Here is a 23474-nt window from a genome sequence, read left to right on the forward strand (position 1 = left end):
GTATATTAATTTTTTTTTTTTGGCTAAATGGCTTTCTCTTAGTTTTGATCAGACGATTTTGAGAAATAAGGGGTGGAGAAGGAGGCCTAGTTGCCCTCCAATTTTTCGGTTACTTAAAAAGGCAACTAGAACTTTTAATTTTTAACGAACGTTTTTATTAGTAAAAATTTCCAGTAAGACCTACTGGAAGCTATCAGTGAAACGAAGCCAGGGCTAATAATTCCGCAGCTATGGAGTTTTGGCGTCAATTCTTCAATTAAGCGATATCAGACTTTTTGATATTTAAAGCAGACTTGAATATTGAGTTTGTAAAACAGCAAAGTCAGATGGTTTTGTAGGCTATCGGCCCCAAGACAGGTTAAGACTACTAGGCAATGGCCCTACGATTGGGAAAAAACCCAAATGATCAGAAGATCCAGTCAAAGTTTGGTCTAGAACTTGACAACAGGTTCGAAGCGGTCAGTCTATTCAGTGATGAAAATTCAGAGGCAGCTTAGAATTCTAACCAAAAAATGAAAATGATCTCATTCGTGAAACAATTGGCCTGAAAGTCTTCAAAGGAATAAAGAATCTCGGCCGAGCCGTGGAATCTGATAGAAAAGGGGTGACAAGTAGAAAAAGTTTCTCAAAGCTCCGTCCACTGATCCGACCCAAGCCCTCGTACTAGAGTATGCTATGTTTGACAAGGCTGTAAAGAAAAGTGTGCGCGGTTATAAGCATCGTAACCTTGAACAGTAAGCTGTGAACACTGAAGAAGCTGCTATCGGAGAGACTCTCGGTCAATATACCGCATCTCCAATGTGATAGTAGAAAAACGCTCAAAGATTGATGGACCGCCAAAGATGATAATGGACAGCTACTTACTGATCCTGATTAAATGAACGAATCCTGGGCGATGCATTTCGAAAAGTTGCAAAATAGAGCGTCATCTGTTGATCCTCCAGATATACTAGAAACGCCAGTTCTAAACCTAGCCATTGATACCAAAATACCCTCTGGTGGAGAGATGCTATGGGTGTATGAAAACTACAGCAGAGAACCCTCCAGGGGAAGCCTAGGTCGCGACCGAAATTATTAAATGCTTTAAAGTGGCACTTATAAATATGTGAAACATTATTTGCGACAGTCTGTAGAACGAAAGAAATTCAACAAGGTTGGATGAAAAAGCCCTTTCGTCAAAATATTCTAAAATACAAAGCTCCGAAGTGCAAAAACTGGAGAGACATCAGCCTTGTCTCAATACCTGATAAGCTATTGGTGACTAACCTCCATAACAAGATCAGCCCAGTACTGAGTGACCATCTCTGGAAGGAATAGCATGGATTTTAGCCTAGCTCATCATACTCTGATCTTACGTTCACTCTCAGAATACTCTTAGAAGAAGCAAATGAATGGCGAAACAAGTTCTACTTAGTTTTCACAAAAAATGCTTTCAGAGGTCTATCGATATTACGGCATTCGCGATCAAGTGGTCCAAATCATTGATGCCTTATGCAAGGACTCAGAATGCTGTATGACGACAAATGATGGGAACAACAGATACTTCCGCATTATAATAGGGGTGAAGATAGGTTGTGTACTATCGTCGCTGTAATTTATCCTGCCCATTAAATATATTCTCTGTACCTGCGATGGTCATGAATTTCAGTTGAATAGCAAGAGACTTGCAGATGTTGAACTTGCAGAGGATAGTGGTCTCCTAGAGTTCTGGGAGCAAAATGTCTATTAAGATTTCAGCCTGATAAGACACGCTGTCGAACCTTTCGGCCTAAGTTAAAGGCCAAAAAAAGAAAATGAGTGGCGAAAAGTGAATCTTAGATTGACATACGATGCGAAAACTAGACGATAGAGCAAGTGATGGACTAAGTGTTTAGGAAGCGCAACCCACTATACAGAGTCGTATCAGCAAGAAGTCAAGCTCAGGATCGGCAAGGCAAATGCACCTTTCAGGAAACTGTCTTGATTCTGGCACAGTCAGGAGTTTTCTCTCCTACTCAATCTGAGGCTTTTCAACAGCAACGTCATCTTGACCCATTGCCACTGTTCCAAAACCTATCATTTAGACCAGAAACTTTAAAATAAACTTCTCCTGTTCGCAAACATGGTTTAAGACGCATTATAAATATCCACTTGACCTCAAAATTAAAGAACGCTAGTACAAGGGAAAAGATATCTCAGCCATTGATAATCGAAATCATTAAATATCGGAAGTAGAGATACCTAGGGCATGTGATTTGCATGTCCGAAACCCAACTACCAAAGGTCGTCCTCCAGTGGCAGCCAAGCGGTAACAAAAACAGAGGGCGCCCCAAAAGCAACCTGGGACTCAGCTACCGAGCCGACCTCACAATGTCAATGCCTCGCTCCCACCAAAATGAGGATGTTTGAGCGGCTGTAGAAACCAGATATGAATGGCGACTCTTCTTGGATGCCATAAGTGCCTCTGGAGGCAGAGAAGGATCTAAGACATATGGTATAGTCTGATGGCCTCAATATCAAAAAGCCAGGGATATGGACAGAAACTCGCATAACTGGAGAATTTATGTCTAAAATTCCAATCCTGCAGGCGAGCTTAATACCTTCCAAAGACCTAAGAAGCGCCAGTGGCGAGATCTGTTAAAGACCTGTCCCTGATTACCAGAAATAAAACTAGATCGGTCAAAATATCCCTTTAATAACTGATGCTGAAAAATCACAGCTCCAGGTGAGCTTAAAAATCTTGTTCTAATCTAATGAGCTTAAAGACCAATATTCAGACAAATTTAAGAAATAATTTTGATTTCTAAGTCTTAGGCCAAAATTCCTATTTTGGGCCATTAGCTTGATTATAAATAGCACATCGAATAAGATAGTCATATTAATTTCATTGAATTGGTATTAAAGCCAAATTTATAGAAATATTTTCAAGTATTTTCAGTTTTGGCGTTAATCCGTTAATTCAGTTTTGGCGTTAAATCTGAAGTTTGTATACTCGCACGGAAATTTCCTAAAAATTAGTATTGGTATGCCCCCCCCAACAAAAAAAAACCTTTAACATTTTTGGATAACAATTGGACTAAGTCCGCTCTAAAACGTGCTTGAATATATTTTCAATGCCTAAAAAAAAATACACGAACAGCATTTTCCCCACATGATGCTTATAACCAGCCATATAATAATCTAAGCCCGCCATGTTATTTTTTTGTTTGCTTTATGGATTTGACCTATTGGGTTTTAGAGCGGTACACAAGTATTTTTTTTTATATATAATAAAAACAATAAATCATTTGCCGTGAAGGAATGACAAACATAAAAATTCAAATTATTACTTTTGTAATTTTAAATTCAATACTTGTTCTTTTGCTTTCACTGAAATATTAACAAGATCATTCACAATGAGGTGTTTTCCATTATGAAACTAATCTAAAGGATTACGTCTTTAGTGGTTTGAAACCTATTCGTCTTAAAAAAGATGGAACAAAAAAACGACCTAGCACAAGTCAAGTGGAAGCACATATGAGGCAGCATTTCTTGCTAATGGTGTTTCAGGTGAAATTTGCGGGAATTTCTGCAAATATTGGAACAGGTGTTCATCACTGAGATAGAATGGAAGACTATTAAAAGAAAAACATATAACTTCCTTTTCTGTAAAATTTTATTCTCCTTTAAATCTGGCTATGGAGGCGTATTTGCAAAATTACTTTAGGAAGAGGGCAGACAAGGCCCATTTATTAAATCGTGTTAGAGCAATCATATTCATAACATACTTTTTAAATAGTGTATTTACTGAAACTACCTTTCATCGAAGCTAAGAAATTTTAAATTTTGATTTTCTATCTAGTATTCCACCAAACTAATTGTCAATATAATCAGCCCGAGGGATTTGACTTAGGTTTTACCTACCCTAACTGCGAGAAAAAAAGTGCCATTTCCAATTTGACCAAAGATAATTATTTGATTATTTTGACGGGTTTTATTCTAACTAATCTTTTTCATTTGAACAACGAACTTATGTAATGATGATTCATTTATTTTTCTAAACACAATTTATCCGTATACTGCTCCAATAATTTAGAATCGATTACGCATGGATGTGCTTCCCATGACGTTCAAAGTGACTTTCTTCCTAAATTGAGAATAAATGTCGTTATTTTCTTCCTTCTGTTCCTCGCTATCCCTTCACAAAATTGAAATCATATTTTTTTGGCATTTTCCTCGTGCAACTTTAGGTGACATTCAGCTCTTAACAAAAATAAGTTTCACTATTTTAATAGCAATTATTTTGACAGCCCTATTACAGCCGTAACCAATACATAGTGTACTTACCACAGCTAAATTACATGCTACAATCGGATTTGATCCATTTATGCTAAGTGCTTGTTTAAAACATATTTCAGCGCTGCCATATTTTTCGGCTTTATAGTTTAACGTTCCAAGCCCGTACCTAAAAAAAGAGAATTTTACCAACAAAAATTATTAAAAAAAGGTAAAAAAAATACGGCATTAGACTTTACAGTCCCTACCGGCGGTGCTGATCTCCGTTTCTTGGCCCTTCAGCCAGGAAGTGAAATGGGGGTTGGAAGCAAACCATACTGTGCTTTCGCACACCCTTCCTGTTTACCTTCCCCAGATTTCTCCAGGCACCCATTTAGAGCTGGGTCGACCCTGGCTAAACTTATGGTCACACCACTGACCGCCGTCCCAAACTAAATAATTGGGTACTCTAGGATTCGAACCCTCACCCTCTCAGACAAAGGGTCCTGAATCCAGCGCACAAATCCACAAATATAATTGACAAATATTGTCAATAAAATATAATTGACAAATATAATATCTCATGTGAAATTCAATCAAGCTATTTCTTTTGATTTCTGATACCATTATGCTTGAATATAAGAGATTTTGTAGACGAAGTCCATTCTTTTACATTTTCGAACTTTATATAGTCAAAACGATACTTCCTAACTGGAGTCAAACTCATCTAGCTCTTCCATAGCTTATGGAGGTTATAAACTCCGAAATGCACTGAATAATGATTTTAAGAATTTATATGGTATATGCTGATTTACAATTTTATAAAACCATTATTTAAAAATATTGCTATTGTCGTTATCGACAACCTATTATAACATCCATTTAAGCCATTAAATGTTGAAGTGTTTTATATAGCTCACTTGGAGGGCATCCACTAAGAAGTAATGGAAATACCAAGATTCACTTTAAAAACATCCCTGAGGGGAGAAAAAAATCCGAAGATAGTAAATAATTATAGATATATGCTAAGCTAGCCAAAGAACGTGTCGAAAGACAAGCATGAAATAAGAAACAAACGAGAATACTCTTTGTTAAGACTTCTCTCTCTTCTTAGCAAAGAATGTACACTCTTCTCTCTCTATACTCTCTTATAATTAGAGAGAGAATTAGAGTATAGAGAGAGAGAGAAACAATATTTTGCCCCTTCTCCCAAACACATACCTATAAGCCCCCTCACCCCCTTTTTAATGGAAGCTACGACTGTACACGATATCTTTAACTGTATGCAATGCTTGCTTGCCTTCAGACTTAAAAAAAAAACCTTTCAGATGATCCAGTAACCTTTCAATGATACACTCTTTGTTAAGAAGAGAGAGAAGTCTTAACAAAGAGTGTACACCATGTTTGTTTCTTATTTCATGCTTGTCTTTCAACACGTTCTTTGGCTAGCTAAGTATATATCTATCATTATATTCAAGTAATAGCATCACGTGGTTGTTTTCATATTTATGAATATCTGGAAGTTCGTAAGCTAACCAATTATATAAAGTACGAAATACTTATAGCCAGTATTATTTAGTAAATATACTTTTCCTAAGATCTCGTCGGGAATTCCAAAGAGGGGATAATACTCACACTGGTTTGTTTTGCGTGGTCTTGAGGTCCTCAAAGAAGCGTAAGATCCCATGCCACGCTGTAGTTTTATTGGTATATTAAATATAAAAAAAGTAGTTTTTTTTAACTGAAAGTAAGGACCGACTTTAAAACTTAAAACGAACAGAAATTACTTCGTGTAGGAAATGGGCTGTTCCCTTCTCAACACCCCGCTCTTTACGCAAAAGTTTGACTCTTTCTCTCAATTCTACTTTATTAAACAGTAAAAAACTTGTGGAATAAAACTCAAATCAGACTGAAGTAAATTATTTCGCTACAACTTCAACTAATATTGCATTTGGTTTAATACAGACGAACATTGAAAGAAAATGGACAAGAAACGGAATATAAACTTAGTGACCCATACCATGCTCTATAATCTCTTGGATTCAAGGCGGTTGCTCTGTTATATGCATCCTGTGCTTTTTCCAAGTCATCTATTGCCATATACTCAAGGCCAAGTAAAGTGTAGGCATAACTGAACCTCTCATCGAGCTGAATGGCTCGCTGGAACATTTTGATTGCACTTTCGTGATCTCTTTCCAAGGCTAAGCAATTTCCTGATGCACACCACGAAGACGGCGAAAGACGGCAGTTTTCAAGCATACTCTAAAAGTACAATCAATAGTACAAATGACTGGTGAGTAAACACTGGACTAACAATTAAAGAGAAAAGTTATTATGCTTACAACTGGAATAGATGGTAAAGATATTTTTTCTCATATTTCGCCTTCCAACAAAACTTAAGTACCCTATTTTACTAATTATTATAGAGAAAAATACTTTTTTTGTAGTAAAAAAACGAAATTCAAAACAAAACGCCTAAAAAATACTCAAGGCATAATGTAGGTCATGAATTACACGCTTTACTGGACAATGTGCTTCAAGTTTTCATAACTCTGGCCTTGAAGATTAAAAGATGGAATTAGATTAGGAAAAGCATGGCCAGACACGTAAACAAGGAGCTTTTGGCTCGTAATCTCTTCACCCGAGGCGTCAAGATTTTTGCGATTTTCCTTATATTTTAATATTTCCTATAAAATTCGACTATTTTTTAGTATTTTAATTTTAACTAGTGTCTTCCGTCGAAACAAATCACCTCGTATGTGTCTGAAAAAAGTAAAGTGCCATGTAGTAAGGTTTCACTTTACTTTTTGGGATAAAATGTTTGAATTTGCCTTTTTTACGTAGCCTTCTGAGAACAAAGCTGTGCAAAATTATGAACTAAATACTAAAGACAGCAGAATTGTTTGACAACTTTTTTTATGAAGAGAAGCAAAAAGTTTCTCCAAACATGACACACATTAAGAGAGCGCAGTTTGGAAAGTTCCTAGATCATCAGAGCAATAGTTTCTCGTCGCAATGCGCTAAACATTTGTCCTTGCGCGTGCACGAAGGTGGTGTCATGAGGATTGGTTTAGCTTCTGTGGTTTCATATGTGTTTCAAAAACCTTTAATGAAGAGTATAGGACTAGCTATTGTTTGTATATACTTGTGCTGTGGTATATATTGTAGTATGAATGCAGATTCTACGTGTTTTCTGTAAAGTGCGCAATTTAAGAGAGGGAGAAAAAAAATTCTTAGAGGCTAGAGCCTACTCAGTGCCTTGGGTAGGCTCTGCACGTCCTAACTCTTGTTATTTTACGTTTAATCAGAATTTCACTGCTCAAATAGAAAAAGAGTAGTTTTTTCCTATTATTTCTGGTCGTTTTCCTTCATTTAGGGGAAGAAAAATATAAAAATGCTATTCGCATTGAAGTAATCCAATGGAAGGGCGGTGGTGGTGGAAATATGTGTATATATATTTAAAGGGTTTATTCTAATCCTAATCTAATCCTAATAAAATTAGATTTTAGGCAATTTACGACTTTTTCGTCTGAAAACCCAACAACAAGTGTTTGCAAACAAGACAAATTTACTAGAAAATATTTTATCCTGGCCAGCCCCCCCCCCTTGATTTTTCCACCTCTTCTTAGATTTAGGCAAATTTTTTACCCCTTCTGCAGAATTTAAGCATGCAACTTATGGCAATGACCGCTACTTTATTTTACTCAGAAGTATTCTACAATATTTTCCATTCCTCATATTTTCCCAAATTTTAATTTAAAAATTTTAATTTCCATTAGGCCATTACCTTCTTTACTAGATTGTATCCAGTTTTATTCTCATTTCTTCCTTAGGTTTTCTTTAAACACATATACTTGATCAGTTTCAGTGGCTCGTTTGTTTGAAATTCACTCTGGCATTTTGTTTTAACGATGATTTATCCCTACTTAGCTTCTGAACTACTTATACTTGTAATATCTATTTAAATTTACTAAGTTCTAACCTGCGCGAGATCGGAGAGTTCAACGTTTTTTCCAAGTTGCCAAAGTGCAGAGCTATAATACTCCATCATATATGTTGACGCAATGTCTTTTTCTTTCGCAATGGAGAAAAACATAGCAGCTTCTTTATACTTTCCCATCTCAAAATAGGCTTTTCCCATGCTGGCTAGGACCCAGGGCGTCATTCTTTGATGTGCTGGTAGCTGTTCAAATAAATCCATGGCTTTTTCACAATTGTAATGGGCTAGTTCCAGGTACGCCTTGCCAATTGATCTCAGAAGTGTCATAAGTCCTTCTAAAATAATAAAATGATCTGTACAAAAGCATAATTTGGTGTTTTGGACGAGTAAAAAAAAACAAAACCAATCTAGATCTCGGTTTAAATCGGAGCAACGAGTCACGACAGAAAAAACACAAGTAGAGCAAACACTTACTGTTTTGCATAACGTGTAGACAACATGAAAATTGGTCCCACTTACTTTCAATTTTCCCATTTACCCTTAGATAATTTAGAAAAGAGTTTCTTAGAGTAAATCTATCGGTCCCTTAATCTAATTTCTTGCAAAGCCCAAATTCACTTCAAAAATATGAAAGGAAAACCCCTACCTTTTGAGCAAGTTGACTAATATAAAATCTTTTTTTTTAGTAGAAAACCTCTTTTTTGTAGCAATATAATACCTATTAGACTAGGATATTCTATAGATGAAGTTTTAAGGGAAGCACAACGTTGTTTGTGCAAAAATGGTTTTTAGAATAGGGGGATGATATGCTGACAAATTTTCATGCTTAGATTAATATTTTTGAATTTACTTAATCCTGAGATCATGAACAGGCAGTTGATTCAGCAGACAGAAGAGCTTAAAGAAGGTCCCAATTTTAGGCCTATATATTATGCCAGATAAGTGCGTTTAACTCTGCAGTGCTATGCATGAAAGTAGTTTATTACTTTTTTTTACCAATTTCTTACTGCTAAGAAGATGCCTATACTAATTAAAAGGCCAGAATTGTAAAAAAAAAACAAAAAAAAATTAATTTCTGACATGCAAAGCGTCAATTTCTATGTCCATACAGGTTTTTGTGACTATTTTGTTCAGTCGTTAAAACGACTCTTATTGTCCCAGAACAAGTCCTGAAACTAGTTTTTTTCATCGGAAAATAGGGAGTTTTTTCGCATGACTAGGCGATATAAAGTATAGTACCATAAGTCTTCCTGACGAAGCACAGGGACTATGGCCATGAAGTATGCGGCTGTTATTAACTAAAAAATTAAATTTTTTGTACAAAGTGTTTAAAAAGAAGTAAAGGGTGAAAGTGTAAATTAAAAGGATTAGAAATGGTCACACAATACATGAAACATAAAATTAACAAATATTAGTACGAATGAACAGATAAAACCTAAAATGAAGAGAAACTGAAACCCACACTCAAATCAAATTTAAACTGAATAAAACCTAAAACGCAAAAAAGGTATGACAAATAGACAAAATTTCAACGAGCAGAAATTACCTAGATATGCGTGTTACTGCCCAGTTAACCCCCCTAAACACTTGGGTGTCATTTGCACTATTTTTTTATGAGTGTTTTCACTATAAAAAGAAAGCAGGAAATAAACAAACAATTTAATAGGATAAATACATTTGTCACTTTTAATTTAGTTTTGCTGTAATAGACCGACACTTTCTTGTCACTATTTGTCTGTTTAGTTTCATTGTATTCAATATAAAGAAAAGTAGTGCCTAACTGAAACTTCTAAAACATCAATTGGTAATTTTTGAATCAATTTCCTTTATTTCACTGAGGCAATATTTTGAATTGGATGCAACAGAAGCAATAAATAATTCGCAATCTTTAAAAGAAATAAATGCTATTTAAAATATGTTTTCTTTTTAGACAAGCAAAACTAGCAAGTCGGAGAAAAAGAAGAGATTGCATAATTTAGAAAGTTTGGAGACCATTCAATTGTCGTCAGTAATAAAAGACATTCCCGATATGCATTTAGAATGCTAACCAAGTTGGAACTCCACATTTGCCTGCAAAACATCACTTTTCATTAATTTTTTTTAAAGCATCTATTGGCTTATTTTTGAAAACCATTTATAAGTAACTACTACAGTTTTAAGGAACTAAAAATGTTAAATACCAGAAGAAAATAAAAGCAGACAAAAAAGGACAGGTTGGGAGAGATACAAGAAAATGCAACAAAACAGCAACAAGAGATTGGTAGCGGTAATGAATAGATTAAAACTTGAAGCGCTATAACTGTTCTTAACCTACCTGCTGTCTTCTTTTGAATTATCACAGCTTCTTTCAGCAGTTCCTGTTGAGATAGTGAAGCCGGCGTCTCAGGCTTTTCCTCCATTAGGATTTCATTTCTGAAGCTTTTCTCATGAATTTCTATTTTGTTTCTTTCATTCAAAGTGTCCATTTTGGATATACGTGAGGATCGAGATTTACGAAGAGGGGATCTATGTACAGCAGTACGAGATTTACTTGGAGGAGCCTTACTATTTTCCTGCAAAAACATTAGTTTATGAGGATCCGACTACAAAAAGGAGGTAGCGGTACCAGACTGAATTATATAATAACCATTATAGTATAATATAATACGGAATATAATATAATATAATAAAAATACATAAATAAATAAAAATGATATAATGTAATATGGAACGAGAGAAAATCAGAAAAAAAACAATAGTTGTCCTCTATTAATATATAAAAGACAACTTGATTTCAAATCTTCAGGCAATAAAAAATTATCCTACACCTAAGGGGTTTGCCAACCCCCTATTCCTTTCACTCACTATGCTAAGGTCTTAACATACCATAAATGCCAGTTAGCTATACTATCATTTTCTTTGTCCTAAATTTAAGGGGAGCTAACACCACCTCAGCCAACTGCTCTTTCAGCAAAAGTTTAATTCGTACATAACAGTCCCTCGAAAATGAAAGTAAACAACTCGGATTATAGAACGGTAGAAACGAAAGAAAATTAGAAAATGAAACAATAGTCTGTCTCTATTAATTTGTAAGAGACAAATTAATTTCAAATCAAATTTAAGCGCAAAGCTAAATTTTGAGGCAATCAAAAATTATCCTACACCTAAGGGGTTAGCCACCCCCTAAGCCCTTCACTTATTACGCTAAGGTCTTAGCATATCATATATGCTAATTAGCTATACTATCATTTTCTTCGTCCTAAGCTTTAGGGGAGCTAAAACCCCCTCAGCCCACTGCTCTATAATCAAAAGTTTACTTCGTACATAATAGTCCTTCAAAAATGAAAGTAACTCTTGAACAAAAATACGTCATTCCTTTTTATTTTAAAAGAGAAGGGTCTGAAGTAAAAAAAAATGATTTAATGGATGGTAATTAGGTCTTTCAGGGAGGTGAGTCATTGGAACTACTGCTCCTGGTGGATTTTCTCCATCCGTTCCACCACCTTTATTCAGGTTCCCGAACCAATGTGATCCTTTATTTTACGAACAAATACTCCTACAATGAAATAGCCTATTTTATATCAACACTCAAGATTGATGTTTCGCACTTATTTAAAAAAACATAATTTAAAAAAAAAACATGGGTCTAAAGCCTCTTTCGAGGCTTCAGGCCCATGGTTCACCCCTCTTCCTCCCCCCTCATATATAGTCCTTTTGTAACCATGTAACACTGTACCACTATAAACTATGAAGATACACAAATTGGAAACATACAAAAGTAACCACTTCAGTTAATGAGAGGAAAATGCAATAGTCTTCCACAAAACTACCACAAATCACTATCAATAAATCAACGATGTTAAAACGAACCGAAACTACAATAAATAGACTAGTGAAACTCAAAACGAGCAAAAATTAACCTGAGTAGGACAGAATGCCCCCATGCCTTTTGAAGACAAGAACATAATCTGCGCTTTACTGAAAAAAACAAAAACAGAAAACGAATGACCGTGGATTGTCATTCTAACTGATATATACCGATATTTATTCCTTAAATTTTTAATAATTTTTTATTTATGAAAATAAAAAAAAGTGGAAACATTAAAACGTATTTTGTTTTCAGTAAAGCGTAAATTCTGTTCTGGTCTTGAGAAGGCTTGGGGGGTAATCAGCCCCACTTAAGTTAATTTTTGCTTGTTTTGAGTTTGACTCGGCTATTTATTGTAATTTCTGTTCGTTTTGAGTTTCATTTATTTATTGATAACGATTTGTGGTAGTTTTACGCTTGGAAGACTATTTGACTATATTTCTGCTCATTTTTGGCTTAACAGAGCTCTTACTTTTCTTTGAAAACTTGTTTTGCGGAAAAATTTTTAAAATAATTTCTGTTCGTTATTTATCAACATAGTCTCTTTCATGGGAGAAAAATAAGATTTTACATCTTTTCAGTTTGTTTCTATAAGAATCCATAGTATGGGTTGCTATTCGAATGTTGAATTCAAAAAGTACTGAAATTATATGTGCACCCTTTTGACAATCCGTATACACATAACGGGTTTTGATTTAGTTCAATACTCCTTTCAACATTCTTTGAAAGGCTCACCTGAATACCATCGTCTTCTTGAAAAGTGAAATTCGAATATGCATAGCTTTCTCAAAAACATATACTACGTGTAAACAATGAACGAATTGCCTAACTTACAGCTCTTGCCTTGAGGACTGTGGGGAGGTTGACATCCCCATAGACATAATTACTGGATCTTTCAACATATTGAACAAAATAGCTCTCTAAAAATTTTGATCAGAGATTCTTTGGGATCTGAAAGACTTGGTGGGGAGCCTGATTGCCTCCATTTCACTTTTCAGTCTTAAAAACGGCACTATAACTTCCGAATTCTGATTAAATAAGCTCCAACCGATACAAAGTTTATACGACTGTCCGTTCCATAAAAACCTTACATGCCCCGGGCATAATTACAACCCTTGCCCATAGGCTCTAGGGGATTGCGTCCACCCTAAAGACATTTTTAAATGATTTTCGGACTATTGGTAATAAAATGGGTATCTCACAATATCAACTGATATGTGTTTTGGTAAAAAAAGATTTCAAGGAGAGGGCTAGTTGCTCTCCATCATGTTTGACTCTTAAAAGGGCACTAGAACTATACATTTCAAATCAAATGAGCCTCTTTAAAGTTCACACGAACACCTATTTCGAAAATCCTTATATGCCCCAGGAGCATAGCTTACAACCCTTACCCCAGATTCTGGGGGATTCTCTTCACCCTAAAGGCCTTATTATATGATCTATAGATTCTTTTTGAAAAAATAGCTATCTCAAATTTTTACCGGATACATTTGTGGAAAATACAACGGGGGGGGGGGGGGGGTGCGGCTGCCCCCAATCATTTTGACTCTTAAAAAGAGAAATAGAACATTCGATTTCCAATCGAATGAGCCCCCTCCGGAGTTTATACGACCACCCTCTCCATAAGAACCTTATATGCCCTCGAGGTATAGCTTATAACTCTTGCGCTGAGGACTATGATGGGGGTGTCGTCCTCAAAGACATAATTTCCAAACCTTTCGACTACGTTGAACAAAATGGCTATTTCAAAATTTTGGTTAGATGTGTCTTGCGAATTGATGAGCGTGGGGGGGAGGAACTTGTTGCCCTCCAATCACTTTTGACTATTAAAAAGGCCCTTTCAACTTCCAATCGAATGATCCTTTTTTGAAGTCTCTACTACAATAAATGGCTATCTCAAAATTTCTATCCAATACATTTCGAGAAAATACAAGGTGTTGGGGGGGGGGGGGTATTCACCCTCTGACTACTTTAAATCTTAAAAAGAGTACTAGAACTTCTGATAACCAATCCAATGTGCCACTTACGAAGTTCATACGACCACCTTTCTATGAAAACTCGATGTCCCCAGGGCATAACTTACAGCCCTTATTCTGAGGGCTGTGGGGGGGGGGGTCATCCTCAAAGACATAATTTCCGGAGTAAAAGAGTGTAAGTGTACCAGGTTTTCAGAGCATAGATCGAATCTTTTGGGAATGATGTTAAGTGTTATTTGGACTAAAAATTGCAGAAAAAGTTTCTTCAACATACAAATATCAACCCTAACTATGGATTCTCATAGAAAAAAACTGAAAAGATACAATTTTTTTTTCAAAAAAAATATGTCAATAAAAAACGAAAAGAAATTAATTTAAAAATTTTTTCCACAAAACAAGGTTTTCAAAGAAAAGTAAAGAGCTCTATTTAGCCAAAAATGACTAGAAGTAAAGTCAAAGAATCTTCCAAGCGTAAAATTGCCGCAAACCACTATCAATAAATAAATAAAACTCAAAACGGACAGAAATTACAATAAATAGCAGAATCAAACTCAAAACGAGCAGAAATTAAATGAGTAGGGCTGATAGCCCCCCTGCCTTCTCAAAACCAGAACAAAATTTGCGCTTGACTAAAAGAAAAACAGATTCTAGTGTTTTCTTTTTTTTTACTTTCATAAATAAAAAATTATCATAACTTTAAGGAATAAATATCAGTACATGTCAATTAAACTGACAATCTAAGGTTCAAGGCTTTTTTTTGAGCCAATACTCGACAGCCGAACAAGTTCAAGCCAATAAGATGCAGAATGAATCGCTTCAGCAATTTTTTTCTTTGTTTTATGTCACTACTGATGCTTTTTTTTTCGTTTTTTCCCTGTGTTGTAAGAGATAGCGTAATTTAGTTGAGGCTTTTGCCAACACTATGAAAGCTGCAATAAAATGAACCAAAAAAGATCTTGTATTTTGACAACAAACTGTGGCCTTTTTAATTTCTTTATACTTCCAATTTTTGAGGTTAAAATGTTGATGATTACAAATAAATTTATACACTCTTTTACTGATTTTTTTGTGATATTGATTAAGGTTGTGATAAGTTCCGCTTATCTATTAACGACACATGTACAATCTCTTAAAAAGAATCCAATCAAAACGTCTAGGGTAGGAAGACTAATTATGACTGGATCATTAATTCACGACAGTCTAATATATACTAACCTTTACAGAGGAAGTACTTGAACCAAGACGAGTGCTCCGTCTGACAGCCGTTGGGTAAGGTGGTGGAGATGGAGATAAACTGGGAGTATTGTTTACGTTTCCAGATTGACTGAATGGTCCTCCCAATCTACTCCTCAATGAAACCTGTAAAATACAAAATAAAGTAAACACAACGGCTTTGGTGTTTGGACCACACTTAGGCCAATTACGTTAAGCGATAGATAGACTATAATTTTGTAGGTATAACAGCCAAACAATGAGCAATACATTATTTGAAATGCAATGTCTCATAAGTTAAAATGGTATTTGCAAAATATTACAACAGTCTACCTTATTGATTTTATTATGCTAAATAGATGGCTGACACGATCAATAAAGGAAACTACGACCTACAGCATTATTGTCGTTGATGTGGTAAGCATTAATTAATAGAGAACAGTTATATTAAGGCTTAAAACGAGCAGAAATAGTCATATAACTGGTCAAACTTTAAACGAACGAAAATAGCTAAGAGTTTATGAACTGCAGAGAAAAAAAAATCAAACAAAACCTACTTTGCTTTCACCCCAAAGATAATTTTGTTCATTATTTTATTCCATAGAGCAAGTCTTTTTCCGCTGTACAGTTTGCCTCTTTTCTAAGATTACTTAAAAAAAAAAACTTTTCCACACAATAAGTTTTTCAACGAAAAGTAAAGAACTCCATTAAACCAAAAACGAGCAAAAATAAAATCAAATAATCTACGAAGCGTAAAACTACCACAAGTCAGCATCGATAGATAAATGAAACCCAAAACGAACAGAAATTAGACCTAAGTTGCCTCAGCAACGTGAAGTGTTGCGGCAACCTTTGTCCGGCTTTGCCGAATAAAGTGTTGCGAGAGCAACACTTTGGTTTTGTTTCTTTGCTATCGGTTAAACGCTGAAGTTTTCAGCCTATCGAAGCTTTTAAAACGTTATGTTCAAAGAAGAACGCAATCAGTAATCACATAATCAAAGGCTATTCCTCAGCGTTGAAAAAAACAATAACAAAAGAATATCGAAAGAAGGGACTAAATTGACTTTGCAGCCAGTTGAACTTTATCCTTTTCGATCGTAGCCATCATGATAGATGAAGGCTTGGAACAATATGTTATATAATCCAATTGGTATTATAAAGCTATCTGTAACTTTTCAGGATCAAAATACCATAAATGACACTATTAATTATAAAGAAACTACTATGACATATTTTTTATCAGCTCATAACGAGCTATCGATAATACCGAAAGAAGGGACTAAATTGACTTTGCAGCCAGTTGAACGTTATCCTTATCAATCGCAGACATCGTGACAGATGAAAACTTGAAACAGTATCTTATATGATCTAGTTGGTGTTATAAAGCTATCCGTAGCTTTTCAGGACCAAAATACCATAGATGACACTCTATTAATTATTACGAAACTGCCTCGTTGTTTTACGTTATCGTTTGTACCCGTTGCGTAAACACTTAATTCTAGGTTAGAGTGAGTATGGGTAGGCTACACCAACTAGCAAAAGTTACAAACCCCTCTTCACTAAAGATGATTGTAGCCTAACAGACGATTATTACTTACAAGTCCCCTACATGTCTTACCACTGGAACCAACTCGGTCTTACCATCAAATACACTGGAAACAAATAATAAGTACACCAAATAGCAAAATTTGCAAACCCCTCACTGCCAAAGATGATTATGAGCTAACAGCCGACCTTTCCTTACAAGTCCCCTACATGTCTCACAATTGGTATCGGCCTATTTTTGGTTTCAGTGTGTACCCTACTACTGAAGTTTTCAACCCCTTGAAACTTTCAAACTAGTATATCTCATGAAGGAATTTTTGTACCAAAAAATGGATGACATATACTTTGATCAGCTCATCAAGAGTTATCGATTGCCGTCGAAAAGAATAATTTTTATCTGTCTTAGTTCAAAATTGATTTTTTTTTGCCGTAGGCTAACTTTCTAACGTCACCACTTAGAAAGGAGCAAAGGATAAGCTCCAATTTCTTTAGCAATGACAGAACTTATAAAGTTTAGGAGGTACATCTGATAACATTTATCTACCTCAATCCCAAGTCCGAAAAAACAAATGATAAACCCAGCCGAAATCACGGCAGCACTTTCGGACCCGTGGGAAAATGCCGCTTTTTTGCTTCTGTAAATTTTTCTATTTATCACTCAAAGAAGATATACTGGCTGTGGGGCCGGGTAACTGCCGCATATATTTAACACCTATATATTTTAGTCCATCTTCAATTTGAAAGTGGTGCCTGCCTGCTTGCCTGCTAGAACCGAGCTTTCCATTCGAAAGCAGAAACATGGTTTGATGAAACGAAAGCTTGGCTGCACAACTTCAGACACTCCTCTCTGACATAGGCTACATAACTCCACTTCACTTCGCACATCATAGGTTCTGGCTCGTGGACAAGCAAAAACCATCCTTTTTGGCCCCAGGCAAGAGTTCTGCGGAGCTTTCCAAAATGTAATACCATATTCATCGATCCGGCGTGAGGTCCACACTTTCCATAAAAACCACACAGGCTAGACCCTTACCAGTTCAAGGAGGCACACTCGTGCCTCTTTAAAGAGGCGAACCACGACAATGTTAAGCGATCTTCGGTCCCAGTGGTCGCAGAGGGATGGAGAGGGATGCATTTCGTAGCCCGAGCTCCAACTAAGAAACCTGCCAAATTTCATCCCCCTCCGACTTTTCCTTCATGGGGAAAATCTGGCCGAAAGTTTCAACCCCCCAACCCCAGCCCCCCTTTAACGTTGTCCGATCGGGCTGAAATTCACAAGTTAAGGTCCCCTAGGGCCCAGGAGCTTATCCGCGAAATTTCAGCTCGATCCGATAACTCCTTCCCTGTTTTCCAGAAACCACGCATAGCCACTTAATGTTCATGTTCTTTTTTTTTCGCCACGCCTACAGGTCACAGCCGACATCGGATCTGGGTGTACGAAGACTCATTCGACGCGGAATTCTCCGAGTAATTTTCCTGGAAAGTTTCGTCGGAAAATCTTAACCCCCCGATTTTCTAGCTTAGAAAAACCCATTTCCCCATAAGAGCCCATGTTAATTTTTGAAATTCTTGTTATTTAAAAGTTATATTATACACATGCAGGTATTTCGACTTCAAACATGCCCGGTTAGCTCAGTCGGTAGAGCGTGGGACTTTTAATCCTAAGGTCAAGGGTTCAAGCCCTTATCGGGTGGTTTTTTTCACAAAATATGAAAAAAACTTCGTTTTCTTAAAGAGTTAAAGAGGCTGCGTCCCAAAGTCGAACCTTAAAACGTACAGGAATTAGGAGAGGCAGTCCTAATTCCTGTACGAGGAGTACAGGAATTATTAAATTACATCCACCATGGATTGTAGAAAAACGTACAGAAATAATATGAAAAAAAACTTCGTTTTCTTAAAGAGTTAAAGAGGCTGCGTCCCAAAGTCGAACCTTAAAACGTACAGGAATTAGGGGAGGCAGTTGGGGGGCTGCCGCCCCCCAAACCCCCCGCTTTTAAAGACTCTTTTGTACAGGTTTTTTGTTTTGTTAATTAAAAGAGGGCCTTTCCGAAGCCAAGAGCGGGGGCTTAGGAGAGCGGCAGCCCCCCACAACAAAAAACCTGTACAAAAGAGTCTTTATAAGCGGGGGATTTGGGGGGCAGCAGCCCCCCAGCTGCCTCTCCTAATTCCTGTACGTTTTAAGGTTCGACTTTGGGATGCAGCCTCTTTAACTCTTTAAGAAAACGAAGTTTTTTTCATATTATTCCAGGAATAAGCCGACATCGGCGGCATAAAAAAAAGGGACAAAACCGAAGTGTTGCTCTCGCAACACAATTACAATAAATAACCGAGTCAAACTAAAAACAAACAGATATTAACATGAGTTGGGTTCAAAACGCCTATGCCTTTCCAAGGCCAGAACATAATTCGCAATTCACTGAAAAAAAAATGCAAATGAATGTGCATTGTCAGTTTAATGTGCATATACTGCTATTAATTAATTAAAGTATTAATAATATTTAATTTATTAGAATTATAAAAGTGAAAAAATTTAAAATATATTTTTTTCATTAAAGCACAAATTATGTTCTGGGCATGGGAATGTTAATTTCTGCTCGTTTTGAGTTTGACTCGGTTATTTATTGTAATTTCTATTCGTTTTGCGTTTCATTTATTGATCGATGCTGACTTGTAGTAATTTTACGCTTGGTAGATTATTTTATTTTTGCTCATTTTCGATTTAATAGTTCTTTACTTTTCTTTGAAAAACTTATTTTGAGGAAAAAGTGTTTTTTTTAATTAATTTCTGTTCGTTTAAATTGACATGGTCTTTTCAGGGAAAAAGAAAATAATAGTTTAAATCTTCTCGATTTTTCTTAAAAAATGATAGTCTGGCCTGCTATTTGTAGTGTTTAATTTAGTTTTATACCTCCTCTAGTTGACCTGAAATAGAAAACTTGATGCCATTTGTAAAAAAAAAAAAGAAAAAAAAATCTATCTATATTCTTTGACAGTTTGGATACACGTAATACTCTTTTGGTATGGTTAGATTTTAAGAGCAAAAGTAGCCCCGAAAGTATGAACATAATGCCCGTAGTTGTTCTTGGGATACAGCTGTGATGCCTTAATGGCAATTAGCATTGACACAATGCATTTTGATTTAATCTTAAGGCAACATCTATGTTTTAAACATGATGGGCAAATTGCAGAACAGTGGGGGGTTGACCTACACAATAGCCCTAGGATTACAGTTACAAGACCGTTAGGCTATGTTGAACAAAATGGATATCTTAAATTTTCATTGGAAGTGTTTGGAAAATTATGAGCTAAAGAGAAGGGCTGATTGCCCTCCACTCACTTTTAACTCTTAAAAAGGGTACTAGAACTTCAAATTTCCAACCAAATTAGCTCCTTTAAAATATCAATGATATTACTAGTTATGGACAGAGCAGCGCTGCCTATGATATTACTTATATGCCCTTTTTATACTTGCATGCGTATAGTTTTTCGTTTAATTGAAACTCCCCCAAAACGTTTCAACTTAATGCCCTTAAGTGCCATTAGTCACAGTAACCGCAGAAGTATTACCAAAAGTATACACATAATGTCTTCTGGCTAGTTCAAAATCTGTCACAACTTACCCTGAAAGGTCTAACTTAATAATATAAGCCGTTATTATGATATTGCTTTGTCACCCTGTTGACAATCTACGTGATCATAGTTCATTTTGATTTAGTTCAGCATCCGCCTAAACATTCCTTGAAAGCTTCGCCTTAATACCCTTAGCTTGTGTAGTAGCAATAGCTGTAGTAGCAGTAGTAGCATTAGTAATAGTATGCACATAACACCTTTTTTCTCAACACCCCCTTCAATACACGATGAAATTATTTACTTAACACCATCAACTATTCCTGAAGCATTGCTGGTACGTCTTCTTGACAATCTATGTGGGCAGAGTCTGTATCGATGTATTTCAATACAGTTACGATATTTCCCAAAATTTTCGCCTTAATACCCTTAGATTTATTAGTAGTATTAGTAGCACCAGTACCTATAGTAGTAATAGTAGGAGTAGAGATAATAGTAGTAGTCTTAGCTTTAGTAGCCGTAGTAGTGGTAGCAATATTTCTAATAAAATTGTTCTACTACTACTACTAATAATAATAATAGTAGCAGTAGTAGCAGTTGTAGGAGTAAAAGCAGTAGTATTATGATGCAAACAGTGTCTTTTGGTTAGTTCAACAAAATCCCGCACAAAAAGCATCGTAAGTTTTATTTCACATATGAAACTGTTCCTAATATATTGCGGATATGTCCTTTTGACAACCTGCGTACGGATGACAGGTTGTGATCCGCACAAAAGAAATTTTCTCTGGAAATTTCACCTTCATGCCCTTAGGCATTTAACAATCTGTGTATGGATGGCAGGTTGTCCTCCGTATAACAGAAATTTTTCACTGGAAATTTCACCTTCATACCCTTAGGCATAGTTGCAATAGTAGTCACAGTAGTAGTTTAACTACTCAACTTAATACAATTAGCCATTGCTATCATATTATCGATTTGCTCTTTCTTAACATGTATATCGGTATACTTTTTGATATTTTCCACTTAATGCCCTTAACCTTGCAAGTATTTGCTACAGAAGTAGTAACTGAAGCAATAGTAATAGCAGTAGTAGAACTAGTAAATGTTGCAATAGCAGGAGTATTAGCAGTATTGTGCACATATTGACTCTGGTCAATTGATATTCCCCTTTAAGTAATCTCTGAGAGTTCCAACGTGATACAAAACCAATTCTTAAGATACGCTATTTTGACAATCTAAATGCACATAGTCTCTTTTGTTAGTTCGAATTTGTCATCAACATTCTCTCAAATTTTATCTTCATTGACTTAGCCTTAATAGTAATATTACCACAGTAGTATCGGTGATAGTAAAAGTAGTTGCAGTGTTAAGGTTGTATTAACAGTAGTAGCAGCAGTATTATTTGCAGTAGTAGCATGTGCACATTGCCTTTTGGTTACTTGAACATCCCAATCATGATGCCCCTGAAGTTTCCTCTTGGTATGATAAGCAGTTCCAAAAATATTGCTGATACGCCCATGTTAGCGATCTTATAAACATAGTATGTTCTTATTTAGTTCAAATTTCCCCACAATGTTTCCTCGGATATTTTTTCCAATATCCTCAGCCTTAGTAGTACTCGCTACAGAAGTATTAGTTTTAGTGATAGTAGTGGTAGCAGTAACAGCACTTGTGGTAGCGGTAGAAGCAGTAGTGGTTGTAGTAGTAGTAGCGTACAATATTGCCTTTTTGGTCAATCGATCATCTCCCCTAACACTTCCTGAAAATTCCTAATTGATATGCTCAGTCATTTCTGACTTACACCATTTTGACAACCCATATACACATAACATGTTGTGGTTTAGTTCAACACTTCCCTCAACATTCCCTGAAAGACTTATCTTAATGCCCTTCGTATTTTGGGAAAGTAGAAGTCAAACATACATGCATTTTCTCAGTAACAGTGAACAGATTGCATAGCTTGCAACCCTTACCCTGAGGTTCCGGGTAAGTGGGTGGTGGGTGGGGGGATGTTGACATCCCCAAACACATAATTACTGAACTTTTCAACAATGCTGAAAAAAATGGATGCCTCAAAAAATTTGTTTGGATGTTTGTTATTCCAAATAATGCGTGTAAGGGGGGGGGGGGGTCTCAAACCACTTTGACTCTTAAAATGGGCGTTATAGCTTGCACTTTAAAGTCAAATGAGATCCATCTGAATTTAACACGACCACCCATTCCATAATTACCTTATATGCCCCAGGGCATAGCTGAAAGTATTTGTTCCAGGGCTCTGGGGGCTGTTCCAACCCTGAAGACGTTGTTATATGTTCTTTGGACTATATTAAACAAAATTACCATCGCAAAATTTCGATCAAATAGATTTGGTGAAAAGAGGAGTAGTTGGCGGGGGGGGGGGGGGCTAATTGACCTCTATCACTATTGACTCTTAAATGGGAACTAGAAAATCCAATTTCAACCAAATGAGCCACATCTAAAGTTTATACAACTATCCCTTCCATAAGAACATTAAATGCCCCAGAGGCATAACTTACAACCCTCGCCCTTAGGCTCTGGTGGTCTTTATCAACCTCAAAAGCCTTGCTATATGATCTTTGGACTATTTTGAATAAAAGGCTCGTCTCACAATATCTATAGGATGCATCTGGGGAAAACATGACGAGTTTGTGAGTTTGTGTGTCTGTGTGGGGTGGAGGGGGGGGTGTTGGTTACTAGCTGCGCTCTGATCACTTTGACTCTTAAAAAGAGCACTAAAACTTCTGTTACTAATCCATTGAGTCCCCTCCAAAGCATACACGACCACCCTTTCTATAAGAACCTTATATGTTCCCAGGGGATAACTTACAACCCTTGCTATAAGAGCTGTAGGAGGGGAGGAGGGCTTCCTCACAGACATAATTTCTGGACCCTTCAACTGCGACGAAAAAAATTGTTATCTCCAAATTTTTGATTGGAGGTATTAAGGGAAATGATGAGCGTGGAGGGGGGGGGCTAGTTGTTCACAAATCACTTTGACTCTTAAAAAGGGCACTATAACTTCCAAATTTCAAATCAACTGAGACCCATCTGAAGTTTATACGACCGCCCATTCCATAAAAACTTTATATGCCCTCATGGCATAACTTACAAGCGTATCCCCAGGGCGCAGGGG

At 36.3% G+C, this 23474-nt stretch overlaps 1 protein-coding gene across 1 annotated transcript in view; it reads right to left on the minus strand.

Moving 5' to 3' along the window:
- The window catches only part of LOC136033080 (cell division cycle protein 27 homolog), a 67005-nt gene that overhangs the window by 20219 nt on the left and 23312 nt on the right, over positions 1-23474 (minus strand). The window contains exons 8-12 of the mRNA XM_065713680.1: positions 15212-15355; positions 10488-10725; positions 8216-8508; positions 6254-6495; positions 4306-4423 (exon numbers count right to left, since the gene is read on the minus strand). Of these exons, the coding sequence (XP_065569752.1) occupies positions 4306-4423; positions 6254-6495; positions 8216-8508; positions 10488-10725; positions 15212-15355 (1035 nt within the window). The remainder of the gene's footprint in view (positions 1-4305; positions 4424-6253; positions 6496-8215; positions 8509-10487; positions 10726-15211; positions 15356-23474) is intronic.

The sequence above is a fragment of the Artemia franciscana genome, chromosome 11 (genome assembly GCF_032884065.1).
Source record: "Artemia franciscana chromosome 11, ASM3288406v1, whole genome shotgun sequence".
Taxonomy (NCBI): domain Eukaryota; kingdom Metazoa; phylum Arthropoda; class Branchiopoda; order Anostraca; family Artemiidae; genus Artemia; species Artemia franciscana.